The sequence below is a fragment of the Anser cygnoides genome, chromosome 16 (assembly GCF_040182565.1).
Source record: "Anser cygnoides isolate HZ-2024a breed goose chromosome 16, Taihu_goose_T2T_genome, whole genome shotgun sequence".
NCBI lineage: Eukaryota > Metazoa > Chordata > Aves > Anseriformes > Anatidae > Anser > Anser cygnoides.
The window spans coordinates 16,379,732-16,396,195 of NC_089888.1; the positions used below are offsets into that span (position 1 = coordinate 16,379,732).

Sequence of the window (16,464 nt, forward strand, 5' to 3'; positions counted from 1 at the left end):
CCAGATGATCGTCAGAGGTCCCTTCCAAACTCAGCCATTCTGTGATTCGGTGTAAAGAAGATACTAACAATAAGGTGGGATGACATTCAGGTAATTTAAGCTTGCAGCTAAGTTCTGTTTTTAACTCCATTCTGTTTCCTAAGAATCAAAGAAAGGAGGAGTATACTTGTAAAAATGAAGACCAGTAAGTGGAAGGAAGGGATCTGGTCATCAGAAGTGTTGATGGTCCCCCTATCTTATCTACTACTTGGTGAGTCAGATTCTTAAGTATTCAGAACAGTAATCTTCAGGGACACTTATCAGTGGATAAAAAAAAAAAATCAGAGGCTTTAATACACGTAACACTTTCTGCACACAAAACAGGCAAAAGAAAAAAACAACTTATGAATGTTAAACTTCACTTTTAGGAGCTCAGAAATAGTTTAAAAAAACGCTTACAGAGCAGACTTGCCCGTGCGGGGATCTATGTATGTAGTGGTTCTTCTGTTGTGATCCACAAAATATGGAATACCTTCCACAGTAAATCGCATTTCCCAGCCTTCCGGTAAAGGTTTCTCATTTAATTGACTATGGGTACAAGAAAATACATAGTAAATTATGAACTTAATACATGAAGTCAATTGATCAGTACTTGAGACAGTAAAAAATTTAGCAGATCTAGAAAACTACAGACGGAGAAGCTTTCATTTCAACATTTATTCCACGTTTTTTTCCTCAAATTTTCACATCAGCTCTCAGCTGGACCAAAATGAATGTTTATTTAAACAATAGCACCTTCAATTGCACTATCAAGAATAACAGCAAATCGGTAAACATTCTTGTATTTTTCTGTAAGTTTCTATGTTTCCTCCACTTAAGCAACAGCAACTAAAATCTAACTTTTGTTAGATTTTTACTCTCAAGATGACATTGCCCTAATAACTAGCTTTTGGTACCTCACATACAATCACAATAGCTAAAAGCTTAAAGAGTTTCAGAATGACAAAAATAAAATTATCAAGACAATAAAAATACTGATCTTATGCAAGTTTGTTTTTTTTGACAACTTCCAACTCAATTTTGGTATCAATATAAGTGTATCTTGATATGTTTGGAAAACCTGAGTATTATCACTCCATCGAAGTGCTCTCAGAGTGACTTCCCTCCATGGAAATATACTTCAGGAAAGTGTTTCCAGCTATGAAATCAGAACTTTTGATTGTTGGGTGGTTATTAAAAATAACAGTGCTTTCTGTACAGTCAACTGCTGCAGTGAACTTCAAGTCACTGAAAGCCGTTGAAAGGCTGTCATCTCTGGCTGTGTCTATTAACCCTTCCACTCTCCCTCATTTTATTCCATTTCATTACAGATGAATTTGCTTCACCAAGTGGAAATTTTCATCTCAAACATAGAACACCCTTCACCCTTGATTTCCTGCCTACATTTCCTACCTCAGAGTCAAAGTAACTGGATCCCAAACTAAACAGTAATCTATTAATCCAATACTTGTAGAGTATCCAAGTTCTGTTTCTTTTTTATTGTTTGTTTTAGAGTGGTAAAGTAGAGGTGCTGCAACTTTTGGAGTTTGTCTTTGTCTTCTGTCTCTTAGCTACTGCCAGTCTAATAAATAATCAAATTATGCAGGATCTTCTGCACTAACACATCAGCTGAAACAAACACTTCCCTCCCTCCTGCAATGATCCAAGTTTCTCTTATTCTATAAAAAGAGTATGAACTGTTCTGGGAATGAACTTACTGCTGGTGACAAAGACTTTCCTGATAACTGTATTATTACCAAGTGTTATTTTGACAGTTTCCATTTCATCTGGTACCTTTTACAGGACTGCCTGACAAGCGTGTATAGGACAGCCTATGTTTTAGCTGTAAGCACCATCTCCTAATTCTCAATCTCACTACTTGTTATATTTTCATTTCAGATTTACATGAAGCTGCAACTGATTTCTTACCCCTGACTCCTGGGATCTTCCCACTGAGTGATACGTGTGTTGTGATTGACAAAATATACTCTGCCATTGCTGTCAGTTCTCTTTTCTGAAAAGATACAAAATGAAAACAAATTTCAATACCCCCTTACTGTATTGCTGAGACTACAAAATAAATTAATATAAACAAAGCCTGCTACAGTTTCACCTGTCTTCAAGGTTCTCCATACCTCCTTTGACTCAACATCTTTTCACTTTCATTGGCATTACTCCTCAATAGTCAACTCACCAAAAGGAGTCTATTTTAATACCACTGACTACTAACAACTATATGAAACAGTCCTTCATGCAATTTTTATTTAGAGCGTTATAAGCAGCACGCAAAATGTAGAATACAAATTACAAAAACTGGCTATGTGTTGACTATCACAAATAAAAAGCTTCAGTTAAGAAGGAAAGTGTAGAAGCAGACACTTGTCTATAGGAGTTATACTGAGAGCAGAATTCAACATGACGTTGAAATTCAGTTTTGTTGCTTCCTGGGCAGTCAGCCTCAAAAACATTACTTGAAATGTTACATATGTAGTGCATCAAAGCACAAGTGTGGGCACAATGATCTTATAGCATGACATCACATCAATACCAGAACTAAAAATACTGACGGTTATATTTGAAAAGCAAGAGACAAACCCAGCTCTAATTCTGACAAGTATAGTCACTTGCTTTAAGACTAAACAACTCTGAGAACACTGCCTATGTATCATGAACCCTGAATTCTTACAGCAGCTTCATAGTCACCAGAAATAGTTTTACACTTACATTTTTGTACATAGACACACACTAAGAAATCTGTTTATTGTAAAAGGTTAGCCCTGTGAATTACAAAACCAAACAAATTCACTCCAGAGAGAGGGAACAAGTCAAGGAATGATTAGTCATCATAAAAGCTTTTCAGTGCTACAGAATTCTCCAAGAATTGGCTACATACCCAGGAGGAGGGTAAGGGGTAAATCCTGCCTAATGAAAACGGTGAAAAATGGGATGATAGCGGGAAAGAAGCTATTATGACATGACAATTATTGGGAACAAAACAGAATAGTTTGTAGTTTCCAATCTACTTTGGAACTACACATCCTTGTCAGAACTTGATGCTTTAACAGCACATTTGATTAGATTTAATTCATTTTTAAAATAATCTAGATTTTCTTTTAAATAAAACTAGCCTAGAACAGCTGACAAGATAATTTGGCAGAAGTATGCTTCAATGTCTAATTATACTGCATTACAAAACACTGTTTCAAGTCAGTCTTACCCCATCCAGGTGGCAGAGGGCCAAGAGGATCAAACTCTTTGCTTTGCATGGAAGAAAAGTCCTGGTTCTGCAAGTCACACAAACAAATGGTGCATTAATGACTAGCCTCCATCCATTTGCCTTCCAGATGCTCTAACATAGCCATCATAAATTATTAAAGTAAATGCATTTTTGTTAATTTTACATATAATCAGAGGCCAACTTTTTTTTTATTCCACAGAGATGGCATATGTTGTATTACAAATTCGTCTTTTATTTAAGCTCTTCTGCTTCCTTGTACTAAGGATTCGCAGCTCTTCTGTTTGTTAATTTTATAGCCGTTGGCATACTTAATTAACTGCAGTGCCAAGAAAATAATTATTCTTTGTGAAGTGCCCCTGCCTACACAGAAGGGAAATTAGTACCACAGTACCCAAAACAACCAGAAAGCAAATCACTTCAGTCCTGCATTCAGTACTGTTCTCCCTACCACCATTTATGAGGTGCGTTTTTATTCTGTATATATACAGCAAATTTAGAACCTATGCTGTTTTTAATGAACTAGTAGCGTTATATGTAGTTATCCAAAGTCTATTATTCAGAGGTAAACAATACATTTGAAATTCTGAAAGGGTTATTTTCCTCTGCCTTCATAGCACTTATTTTACCCAGAGCTGAAACATGTCCTGTGAGCCTGCCTTCCTTCTAGGCCATTGCAAGGCACAATTTAAATAAAACAGCTTATTACTACGCTGCAGTTTGCTTTGAACTACTGGCTTTTGTTAATATTATACATACATTTTACCAAAGATCACCACATATATTCAGCTGACAAACAAAATCCATCACACTGCCTGCAGTCATTGCAAGGACATGAACTAAGGTTACTGAACCAAGGCTCATGCCATACTAACAAATGTAAAGATACTATATATCACAAAGAATAAACCATAACAAAATCTTGTGTCTTTGCTGGGAAAAGTCACCTACAAGCATTCTCAAAACACAAATACATATATAGTTTCAATATTTAGAAAAGAGACTAATGGGTTGAGAATTTGGAAAAGATACTTCTCTTATCCTTTATCAGCATTAGTACGCATTGTACTCCTTACCCCATATATAAATCTCTGATTAAATTGCTGCATGGCTCCTTGAAGCTGACTGCGTTGAAGCTGCCACTGCTCATAATTTCGGACAGACTCTAATGTTGGCCTCTGCCATGTTGTTGTTCTGGTGAAGTGGTCAACATAATAAATTCTCCCCATGTTGTCAACTCGTCGCTCCCAGCTTTAAAAAAATAAAAAAATAAAATTAGAAGCAACGGTTCTCAATAGTTGACAACTTTAAGTGCTCAGAAGCACATTTAGGAAAACAGGCAGTATGTTTGGAAGTGGATATAAAGCATGGGATCATTAGTAGATAGTTTTTTTTCCTCCTTTTACCCTCCACTAAAACTGTGTGTAAAGAGCTAAAATTGAAGAGAATCACTTATTTTGTTTCCAAGTCAAACTCATTCTATTTACTGTACTTTCACTTTAAACACTGAAAGGTTTAAACCTATTTTTTTAAATGCTACACGAACCACTGTCAACACTGTACTGTTATGGCATTTATCCTACTCAATTCGCAAGTCTACAGGTTTGTCCTAAAAAGACAACAAAAGCTCAGACAGTTTGGCTGTACAATGCAAGATTTCCTCATTCTCTTTCTGAGGAGATCAGTCGGTTTGGGCAGAAAATGAAGTTTTGGTGTTGGTGTGTGTTTTTATTTATCTTCAGTTCATATAAAATCAATACTATTTACAACAATAGTAAATCATCTTAGAGTTTAAAACAGCTTGAGTACAACAGGTAGGTTCCTTTTTATGAGACAGTCTGCCAGCTTGTTTATTCCTTAAAATCAAGTTCTCTTTAGGGTCCCACGTGTTTTTACTTTGTAATTCTGCATAACATGTGAGCCACCTGAGTATGAATGAAGTGCAATAAAACAATTGTTTTTCCTTTCACTTCAGGAAAAAATAAAAACAAACAACAAATAAGAATACTACTTCCATGTAAAGACTAACATCACTGGTTGTTCTAAGACCTGGAAAAGCCTAATAACCAAAGATGATTTTTAAGAGCATAGTAAATTAGCAGCTGGGAACCCTGAGGCAAGATCAAAGGACTGTAAACAGTAACCTCAGGATAAAGAAGTAACCAAGGGCATTCTTGCTCAAGCTAATAGTTACCTTAATCCCAAAATACCTTTCTGTGGTTTTGGTTCTCTTCTACTGTCAGGGATGTCTGCTGTCTTTAGCTTTAACCCATTTTTCAGCATACAGGCACGCACTTATTCTTTGACAGGAAATTCCTATTCTGTTATCTTTAACATTCAACTCTTTTCCACACTATATACTATGCATTATTGCAGAACTCTTTGGAGACAACCTGGAGCAATTGTTTGAGCTCAATGCTATTTACAAACCTGCTCTTTAGCTTTAGTAAGGTGTCAGTCAATTTTTGATACAACCAATCCAAACATACCCTAGGCAAGGAGACGATTTTACATGGCTTACCTTGGAGGAAGAGGCTCTGGCCGATCCCACGTAGTTCGTTTTTCAACATGATCTACATAGTATATTCGACCATGTTGGTCTACTCTTTGCTCCCAACTGAAAATAAAACAATAGTTTTGTTTTTCTCGAGATGAATGTACTCCAACCATTCATGTATAGTATGAAGCATACAGTATAAAGAGGAGAAGTATTTGTTTTCATAAAATGCTTATTTCTATGTAAAACACCTGACCATGTTGGTACATGATATGCACCAAAATGCTGTACAATATACAGTGGTATGATGTCCATAGTAGCAGTAATTCTATGTTAACTAGAACAAAAAAAATAAAAAATGAAAAATATTTTAGAAAAACTTTCTACATGACCACCTCCAGTTTCTGGAAAACTGAAGCTAAAATGCATGTATATGCATGCAGTCTTATCAAGCAATGAAGCAGTATTTTGTATTCAGTATTTAATATGTGTTCAGTTATGTGTTGAGCAGTATCGTTTAAGGAGCATAATCCCATTAGAATAACATTCATTCAACTTAAATCCCCAAATTATACAAATTTTGTACACATCATGTATACACGGAATTCATCACAAGAGCACTGATGTATTTTCTGAATATGCAGCATTTGGGATACTGACTTACTCTTGTATTTGTATCAAATATAACATTGGAAGGAAGCATACTAATTTGTCATTTCTAACAAAATCAAAATGGTTAAGCAAAAACTGATGTTTTCAAGAGTGCTTTTATATTTCACAGTTATCCTGTAAGTAAGGTTATTCAGATTTCTCTCACCGCTTATTACCTGACTTAATTTGCAGTCAGTTCCAATTATACCATTCACATCAGGAAGCTTTTGCTTTCCCTCACTCAAAGAGTCCAGAAACTTTTATTTATTTTTTTAAGAAAAAGTTAAGAATCTACATGAGAGCTTTCAGGCAACAGACCAATCACCTGGCAAATTCCACATGCATGTAAAATACCACATTACGCCTGCACTACTCCCAGGAGCTGCGACCTCCAAAATGGAAGACAGCAAATTATGTCCTGCAATAATAGCTTTTCGTTTACTTATCCACTCCAGTATTTTACTACCTGACTTCATTTCAATTTGAAGACAGCAAGCTGCCTTGTGATTTAAAACTTCCATGTTTCACTGACTCGGCAGCATATGACAAGCATCAGAAATACTTGAAAGTTCAAATTCTTTCTTGAATAAACTATGCTTCAAGATATACTAGATCAAACAGTTCAGAGAACTTCCACTTCAAGCATTTTGGGGGATTTTTGTTATACAGTAAAAGGTAGATGTTATGAATGTTTCAGTATACCTACTGCAAGAAAATCAAATGAGAAAAATCAGCACAAAAGATCATTAAACTCATACCCAGGTGGAAGAGGACCTTGACTGACTGTAGTAAGTGCCTGAGCTGGAGGATTTCCTGGCTGGACTTGTCTTGATACTGGAGGCGTGGTGAGTGCAGCAGTTGCAGGAGCTGTTGTTGCAGCTGTTGCCCCCTCAGGGCTCTGTTCTGAAGACGTACTTGCAGCTGTACCTGCCAGCGATCCTGCACTGGCCCCATCATTTTCTGTAGATGTGGATGAAGGACCATTTATACTTGCTATAATGTCAGAGATCAAAAGACATGAAGGGAAAAAAACACTAATTAGTATTTCTCTACTTATCAGCAACCTATTTCAGAAGTTCTGAATCACGGAAGTAAACATGCAAAAATGTGTATTTTGAAGAGTCTGCATACAGCCACATTTCACACTTTACACAAGAACTAAAAATGCAACTTCCTCTTGGTTTGCAAAAATGTTTTAATCCAAGAACAGCCATGAGCTGCACAATTTTGACATTACTGTTAAAATAAATTATATTTACCAAAGCAAGTTGTCTGCATTCTGTAAACACTAAATGATTATAAACAAAAAGCTACTTGCTTGCATTGATTAATTTTGCATTTATTATTTGCAATGATATTGTAATGGATAATATGCATTAATATTTTCAAGGAAAGATTGACATGATGTGGAAAAATTAAGGGTGTGGGATGGAGAATACATGCATTCTTTAACTGCTTTCAGCTTTTCTTTGTTTTATTTTTTTTTCTGGATGCCATTTGCTGGGTGATATTAAAAGCTGTATATAAGTCAGGCCTTATTACTGAACTACACTAGATTTAGCTTTTAAAGTAATTACTATAGTCCAGTTTCCAGTCCCGAATAGGTATTTATCATCAACTGTGATAATGGGATCACTGAAACAGATGGCAGTGTATGGGTGTGGAACAGTTAACCTGAAAACATCTGTCAACTAACTTCTCAGTACTACATCTCAAAGTTTTGTAGTTTTTAAATGATTGGATAAAATAAAACACATTTATCTGTTTCCATGCAAAAGAGTAATCAATGTTTTAAGTGCTGCTATTTCAAAGAATTTAACTAGAATTGTAAAAACAAGTCACTAGTCTTTCAAAACCCAGTATTATCTACTTGAGGGAGTTCAATGAGTCCTTCAGTAGATTTCTTTCTAAGTCTTATTAAACTTAATGGAATGTAATAGTAGCATTCCTTTGTGTTCTTTTGGCACCGTCTCCATTACATTTAGCAGCATCACTACAATCATCATTTATCACACATGGAGGCAAGAATTTTCTAACAATATGAACAATGACTAAACAGTATATATTGAATGCAAGCTGAAAAAAGAATCTTTTAGAACTTTACTGCCAAAAATTTTGCCGTGACAAAATGTAGTAGTTAAAAACATGCCTCAGCAATCGCTGCGTTCATTCTAACACTGCGTGGCTTATCGATAGCTTTGAAATGAATGCCTGCTCCTAGAATACATACCAGCTACTGAAGTAGGCCTGCGCGGAGTCGGTGGAGGTGGTCTGGAAGGCCTGGGAGGTCTAGAAGGTTTGCAGCTTCCATTTGTGAGTAATGGAGAATCACTGCCATTAACAGTCTTGTTTTCATTGGGAGCAGCATCTTCAGAGTTTTCGAGGCCATTTGAGTTGGTCCTTTGCAGGAAAAGACAGAAAGGAGAATTATACTAAGAGTCTGTGATTACACCAAGCTTTATAAAAGAAATGAGAATGTAGTAGTTACTACTAAGTGAGGTTTTTACATTCATAAGGATTATAAAAGCCTATATATTTGTAGAAACATTGATAGTTTATGTTCTGATGGATACAAGGTATCAACAGATGAAAAGGTAGTGCAACAGATGTATTAACATCTGTTGCTGAAATCTCCTTTTTCATTATCCAGCTCAATACAACTGCCTTTAGGCCTTCTGCATTTTGCTGCTCAGCTATTCCCTCCCGTGAATGCCATTCATCTCTAAGACAGGAAGCTGATTAAGACCAGAGAACAGCCTGTGTGCATTGGCTCCACAGTGTGAGCACATGCTTAGAATACATAGAATGCTTGATAATTTTAGAAGACTTAACTACGTATACACAGATTTCTTCCTAAACTCAGTTCTGGAAATGGCTAGAGAATTTAGGACTAAGCATTCACATTCTGACCAGCAGGTGTGAATTAATATAAGCTTCTCAACTTTTCAAGCACTGAACTTTAAATACCAGTCCCCATCCATTCTGTGCTGTTCGGTTATACATTCTGATATATTTGTGCCTCTTTGAGCAGAGTTAAACGTATCCACATCTTTACATCTAAAACATTTTCAGAATTATATATGTTGAGCAAAATAAAAAAGATCTATTAAAATTCTAGTGGACTGACAAGTCAAATACACAGGCCATTAGTAACAAAAACGCAGCTTATGGTTTCAACCCAATACCTCTAAAATCACATACTTTTAAGTACACACAAGTATCAGTAGGTAGGCCTAATTAAATCACATAGTCATAGAGGATCAAGCAGAACCATATATATCTGACCTCAGCATCAAACACACTTTTGGTCTATAGCAGGTGTGGTACATACGACAATTTATACCATACCGCAACAACCCTAAAGTAGATGACTATGAAAGCATGTACAAATTGTTAGAGACATGAAGTTTGCAAGAACTACCACCTAGCTTTTCCTCAGTCCCAGAAAACACACTGCTGCTGTTTGAATAATAAAGTCAAGTATAACCTTTTATTTTTCATGTACCTGGAACAGGCAGCAAACATATGTATATAGCAATAAGCACTGCTAAACATACTCCAGATCATTTACATGATCCTGAAAATAAACCTTTAATGAACACCAGAAACCCCACTGGTTAGTACTAAAACTATGCACATGTTACTACAATTATTATACTATTATACACTCAGACATTCGGAATACTCAAGCATGAAAACATTCTTCTGGGCATAAAAAATAGAAAATAAAACTGTTACGGAAAGGCTCTAGCCTACACAGTTCAGTGAGTTATAATCTATAAAAGAATAGTGGAATTTAACTTAGCTACTCCAGAGGTCATCCAAGAGCGTTGTGCACTGTACAAATATTTAAAATACTTGTAGTACTGAAAACTAATTAAAGCAGCTTGGTGCTCTCGTTGCAGGTTAATCCACTGAGTATGGTCACACTTATCCTACCAACTAGCATGGTACATAATCCCATATCAACCGTAAAACACTAGTTATTAGACAGCTTTTGGTATTGTCTTAAAAAGGCTAAATATAATTCTGATACTTCCATGTTGTAAAACAAAACTGTGTAAAAAAAACAGTGGTATTTATGCATCTGTGGGATTTTTATTATTATAATTTATTTTGAAACAATTTGGTTAATCACTGGGAGATTAAACAAATCTCAAAGACAACTTTTTACTTTAGTACATAAGATGGACCCTTGTCTTAAAAATGGAGGCTACACTCAGCAGACATTAAAAGTAGAAATAGTCTGTACTTTGGAGTAAGACAACTCCTTTTTAGACTAGTTCTAAACTGCAGCTTGCTAGTTTTCCTTGAAAAAAATGAAGTATACTGTTACTATACTCTCTGAACTAGTTCCTCACAGTGGGGCCAGTCAAGCTCACACTCAACCAGATGTCCTCAAAACAGAACAGAATTTGCCTGTGATACTGAAAAATTGCACTGAGCTCAAGAATTTTCACAAGAGTTATAAATCCAAGAATAATGTATGTGAAAAGGTTCACATTTTCTGAACTACAAATGCAAACTGATGTATGAGAGTAAGTATAACATCAGATGTACTTCAGTCCTCTTTAAGGCAGAAATGTACAAAGTATGCCACTGTGGCAGCTAAAATATCACTGGTCCCATAGCTGTTAGCACTCTTAGCTCCAGGTGCCACATTCCCAAAAGAGACAGCAGGATATGCATGCACCTTACAGCAATAGCTCAAAGTGCCCAGTGAAGAACAATTAAAGCCAGCACGTACCCCTTCCAGCAATTTTGGTGTGGCTCAGGGTAAGCAGAGAATGAACTATTACTGGGATTAATTGTAAAAACAGGGTAGCTAGATTTGCTAGTGGACACAACCAAACCAAAGCATTTGTTCTGATGCCAAAGATGTCCATGCAATTTTATAATATTTTAAATGAAACAGATAAACACAGAAAAGATCTTTAAAGAGTAACTGCCAAACTCAAAGCCAGCATTCTCACAATATATTGTTTTTAAAGATACATATTAACAAAACTAAATAATCCATAAGGCATTTCTTTTAAGGCCTTTATAAGGCTGAAGAATATGTTACGTCTGTAGCACACTTTTTCATGGAATGAAGCTTTTTGAGGAGATGAGGAACACAAAGGGATAAAAACACAAAAGATCAGTCAGGTATGGAGGCAAACTGAAGCTAGATGTGGTTCATACAGAAAAAAACTTAATATTTGAATGCACAATTGTATAGTATTTTTGTTTAAGGATATGCTCAGATCTTAACAGATACTGTTGCAGTCCACACTCAGAAATTCTTCAGTCATCATGTACGTAAAACAGACAATTCCTCATTCAGAAATGCAAGCACTAAGGCAGTACAAAAAAAAATAGGAAAAAAATCTTACCGTGTATCATTCCTTGCTCTGGAGCTATCATTCTGTACAGGACCTTAAATAACAGAAAGAAAAAGACAACAGTAGTATGAGCAACACTTTAAATCATTTCCAAGAATACAAAACAAAACAGTCTTAAATGCTCAGATTTCTCTCAAACGTGGAGGTGATGCACTGTAAGTGCTATTTATCTTCTGTCTTATTTCAAGACTATATATTTTTCATCTCTCTTTATATGATTTTTAATGCACTGCTGCTGTGAAGCATGAAAGCAGCAATATTTCCACTTTTTGGAAGTTAAAACACTACTTCATTCCACTGTATGAATATTGCTAAATGCACACAGGTCACTGTCTTCTGTCTTTGTAACAATATCATGTAGCGTTCTCCATTTTTCAAGTGGAGCTTCCTTTTCATATTCTCTACCCTGTTTTGCTGATATGCAGAGCAGTTAGGGCAACAACTTCTTTAAAATCTTCTATCTGACTGGCTAGCAAACAACAGCAGGGACTTTGCTATCTCGGGCTATCCAGCCTGGACCCTTCCCTTTCTCTGTAAATTGTTTAGCATAAAGGCATTCAAGCAGGTACAGAAGTTGGCTGCCCTCCTAACAGAATTACAGCAACTCAGGCTAGATCTGCAAATGTTTTGCAACTGCTTATTCAGCTACCTTGCAAATATTTGCCTTTTGTGCCAGTACTCACAATGCTTGAATATACAACGCTGAACTACTCATTCATACAGACAGCACAAACACTATTTCCACAGAATTAAATGAATATAATTAACAAGAGAATCAGTTATCAGTTCTGATGGGAACTAACTACAAATCTAAGATAAAGACTATGATGTAAAGGCTGTTTATTATAAAATGCTGTTAATGTGCTGTACAAGGAGATGATTTTAATTACAGAAACAGAAATCTTAACTTAAAATGCTAGTCAGTAAACAGTGTATCTGCCTATCAGTACCTCCAGTTTTGTAAAATAAGAATGTGTTAGACTACATTTTCTTAAGATTTCACTCTTTCCTCATCTGCTCCAGTCACCAGATGACCTGGTAACCCTCTGCTGAGCTTCTGCTTGGCATGTCAACATCTGCCTTGTACTGTAGAGCCCAAAACTATACATAGTACTCAGTTCAACTAACTGCATGACTTTTTCTACTTAGTAGCATGTTTTTCTCAGTAGATGAATTCACGGAAATTGTTTTCATCCATGCTTTTACTTCTTCCAATATTTCATCTGAGAAAAATTTGTTACTTTCACCAGGTGCTTCTGTCAACATACCTCAGCCCTGCTCTAGAAGTCCCACGCAATCCAAGTATTTGGCTTTTCTTTACAGAAAAAACAAAAGCCTTAAGAAATAATGGTTAAAAGCCTGGTGTGCTAACTCAGCGTTCCTGTGATACTTGGATGAAATCAGAAATCAACCTCATTTAGTCCTTTAAAACAAACAAACCTAAGAAAAAAACAGAAGCCCAAAAAACTGCTTTTCTTGAACAAGCCAATCAATTGCCTAGTTTATTTCTCTAGCTTTGGAGAAGCTATCTGCTGTAGCTAGTCACTTTACATGTTTCTAGTCTGCACTGTGCATTTACCCTCAGACATGCTCTTTTGCCTGTTCTGCACCAATGGAACTAAAATCTCTTACTTTTTATTTTAGTCTAATTACACATTTTACTTCAAGATTTTCAGTTATCATACTAGTTATCTGAGACTGAAGATATCAACTTAACAGAAAGAATAGTGAGTCTCACCCTGCAGCACTCCAGAGGTAACAAAATCTATGAAAGCATTTACTTAAATTAAATGAGATATTTAAAGATAATAAAAAATACTGTTTCCTAGCCATTGGAATATTTATGAGACTAAACTAACCTGCTTTATATTGATTTTCTGCTTATGATGTTATGAAAAACCGAGGGAAACTAAAGGTTTTCATTAAAACAAGGCATAAAAGCAGTTTGGAATTGCTAGATAAAAGTTAGTGAAGTCCAGAAAAGAAATGTTCTGATCTTATTTGCATTACAGTAATGCTGATAATCTTTGCTGTGGACTATGACTCCACCTCAAAATAAAGCACACAGGAGTTCCGGTCTCTACAAATATGAAGTGAAAAAAAAACGAAAACCATTACTACAACATTGTGTTAAAACATCCAGCAGAAAAAGCTTTGTATACCAGACACTACACGTAGATTGTACATTTGAACTTACTCCTTGTACTTGAGGCATCACCATTGGTTAGGAGCTCAGGATCTACCTGCATCCCATCTAGACAGACAGACAAATCTCCTACCACTTCTGCTGGTTCTCTGTCACCAAGAAGATGCAATGTCACCACTACCTGTTCAACTGAAAAAGTACAGAAAAAAAGTGGGAGTTTATCTTACTATATAACGAAGGAGTACATTTAATTTAAGAAGACAATCACAGACCACAGTTATCATAGCTCACACTCTCCATATTTTTTTATGCTTTGTGTGGTAAAGCTAATCATTTCCACGTATCAGTAAAAGATATTATTTCTATAAAAATGGGAATAGTAGAGCATAAGCTTGTTGCTGCCTAAAGAAAGGGTTAACATTACAACAGAAATCGAGTCTCCAGGTTCTGCCCACACTACTCAAGCAATTAGTACACCTGTCCTCAAAAACCTATAGTTAGGAAATGTAATTCACCTCATTTTTCATTCAGAGCAGATATCAATTCTATCTTCAGATTACAGCATTTCAAATTTATCTAATGACATGCAATTTTGCATTTAGAATATTTTTAGAACATTAGAAAACCTTGCATCACATCCCTAGACCAAAGACATTTTTCTGGTACATCATGTTTTTTCGTCGAAACTCAACTGTAAATAACCATGCCCAAAACAAAATTCATGTTTTTTCATCGAAACTCAACTGTAAATAACCATGCCCAAAACAAAATTCAGTGATACAGCATGATATCAAGTGTCATACAGAACAATGTAGCTACCCAAGGCAATTTTTACCCATAATCAACAGGACAGTAACAGTCTATCAGGAGAAAAGTTTGTTACACTGCTATCAACATGCCGCATTTACAGTGTCCACATTTGAAATTACAAAAGCAAAGACATCTTAAAAGCACAGAACACAAGTATGAGAGCACATCGGTGCTATATACTGTAGCAACACAAATACTGTAATGGATGTGTTGTATTCTGCTTTGAACCTTCACAGGATGCACATACTGCCTAAAGGCTAACTTGTTTTAAGATGCTTTTTCATGCAACATGCCCCTAAAACACTATTTAGAACAACAATAACAAAGCTTCACACATTTCCTGGTCTAGCACTAGGAATGTATCTGAGTTGTAGCTTTTACACTATGAAAAAAGAAATGCTTTAAGTAAGCCTTCACTCCTGTACACAAAAGCAAAATGAAAAATACCACATTTCCAATAACACCATAGCAGATTGTGTATAACAAAGAAAGATAACACTGAAAAAGCCTGAGGAAGCTCATAAATGCAATCTGCAGCAACAAAAGGAATTCTTGAGGCCCATGTAGTCTTCAGAGAGTTGCACACAGCACTCAAACTTATACTTACGTTTCATACTGTTTGATTTCAAAGTCTCATGAATATCCAGAGCAGCACTTCCCAGAAGGACATCAGATTTTAATGTTTGATGGCTCCAGACTCGAAAGGTTAATTTACTTACAGGAGTGACAATTCTGAAAAGAAAAGGTTGAATATTACGTAAAGGCACTTGTTGGTTGAACTGAATAATCTAAAACAACTGTTTTTAAATAACATTTAAGTTTCAAAGAAATCACGGTGATAACATTAAACCCTTTTAAATTATAAAGTTTTAGTACACAGTTACTTTCTCTTTCATATAGGAGAGAGACATCAATAAAATGTGTTGCAAGACTGTTCACAGAGTGAGTACGTTTTTTATTATCGTTTTAAGGGAAATACTTATAGAAAGACTACTAGTTTGTAATTAACAACTGTGTAACCAAGATTAGAAAAAAAAGACTGATTCTTGCGGGTTCACATCTCATGAATATTCAGCATCTGTATACCTTGTCATGAGAATTTTCTACACAGAGGGAATACAGCAAAATTTCCCTTCTGAAAATGTTATTTGAAAATTTTAGTACATCCTGTAAAAAGGATAGTACTCAAAACTGTTCTAAACTATTTCAAGTATTTTGCGAAGATGAATGTTCTCCTGATAAATTGCTACATACTTGAATCGTGTGGAAAAAAAAATATACACACACACACACACATATATATATATATATATAAAATGATCTAACATTTTACTAGTACATTTCTGGCTGTAGAACATATAGAGAGAGACAAAAAGAACATTACAATTCTTCCACAACTTAACAAGTCACAGAATTCCAGAATGGCTGAGTTTGGAAGGGACCTCTGAAGTTCATCTGGTCCAACCCCCCTGCCAGGCAGGATCACCTAGAGCACATTGCACAGGATGGCATCCAGGCGGGGTTTGAGTATCTTCAGAAAAGAAGACTCCACAACCTCTCTGGGCAACCTGTCCCAGTGCTCTGTCACCCTCACAGTAAAGAAGTGCCACCTCATATTGAGCCGGAACCTCCTGTGCTTCAGTTTGTGCCCGTTGCCTCTCGTCCTGTTGCTGGTCACCACTGAAAGGAGACAGTCTCCATCCTCTCGACACCCTCCCCCCAG

At 36.0% G+C, this 16,464-nt stretch overlaps 1 protein-coding gene across 3 annotated transcripts in view; it reads right to left on the reverse strand.

Annotated features, from left to right (window-relative positions):
- ITCH (itchy E3 ubiquitin protein ligase) overlaps positions 1-16,464 on the reverse strand; it is a 66,092-nt gene that overhangs the window by 18,723 nt on the left and 30,905 nt on the right. For all 3 annotated transcript variants that reach the window (XR_007158511.2, XM_048048970.2, XM_048048971.2), the window contains 10 exons: positions 15,349-15,473; positions 13,983-14,120; positions 11,777-11,819; positions 8,632-8,801; positions 7,160-7,394; positions 5,775-5,870; positions 4,330-4,504; positions 3,236-3,302; positions 1,948-2,032; positions 439-567 (listed from right to left, as the gene is read on the reverse strand). Coding sequence is in view for 2 of the 3 variants with exons in the window: in XM_048048970.2 (XP_047904927.1) it covers positions 439-567; positions 1,948-2,032; positions 3,236-3,302; positions 4,330-4,504; positions 5,775-5,870; positions 7,160-7,394; positions 8,632-8,801; positions 11,777-11,819; positions 13,983-14,120; positions 15,349-15,473 (1,263 nt within the window). In the remaining variant the exon portion in view is untranslated. The remainder of the gene's footprint in view (positions 1-438; positions 568-1,947; positions 2,033-3,235; positions 3,303-4,329; positions 4,505-5,774; positions 5,871-7,159; positions 7,395-8,631; positions 8,802-11,776; positions 11,820-13,982; positions 14,121-15,348; positions 15,474-16,464) is intronic.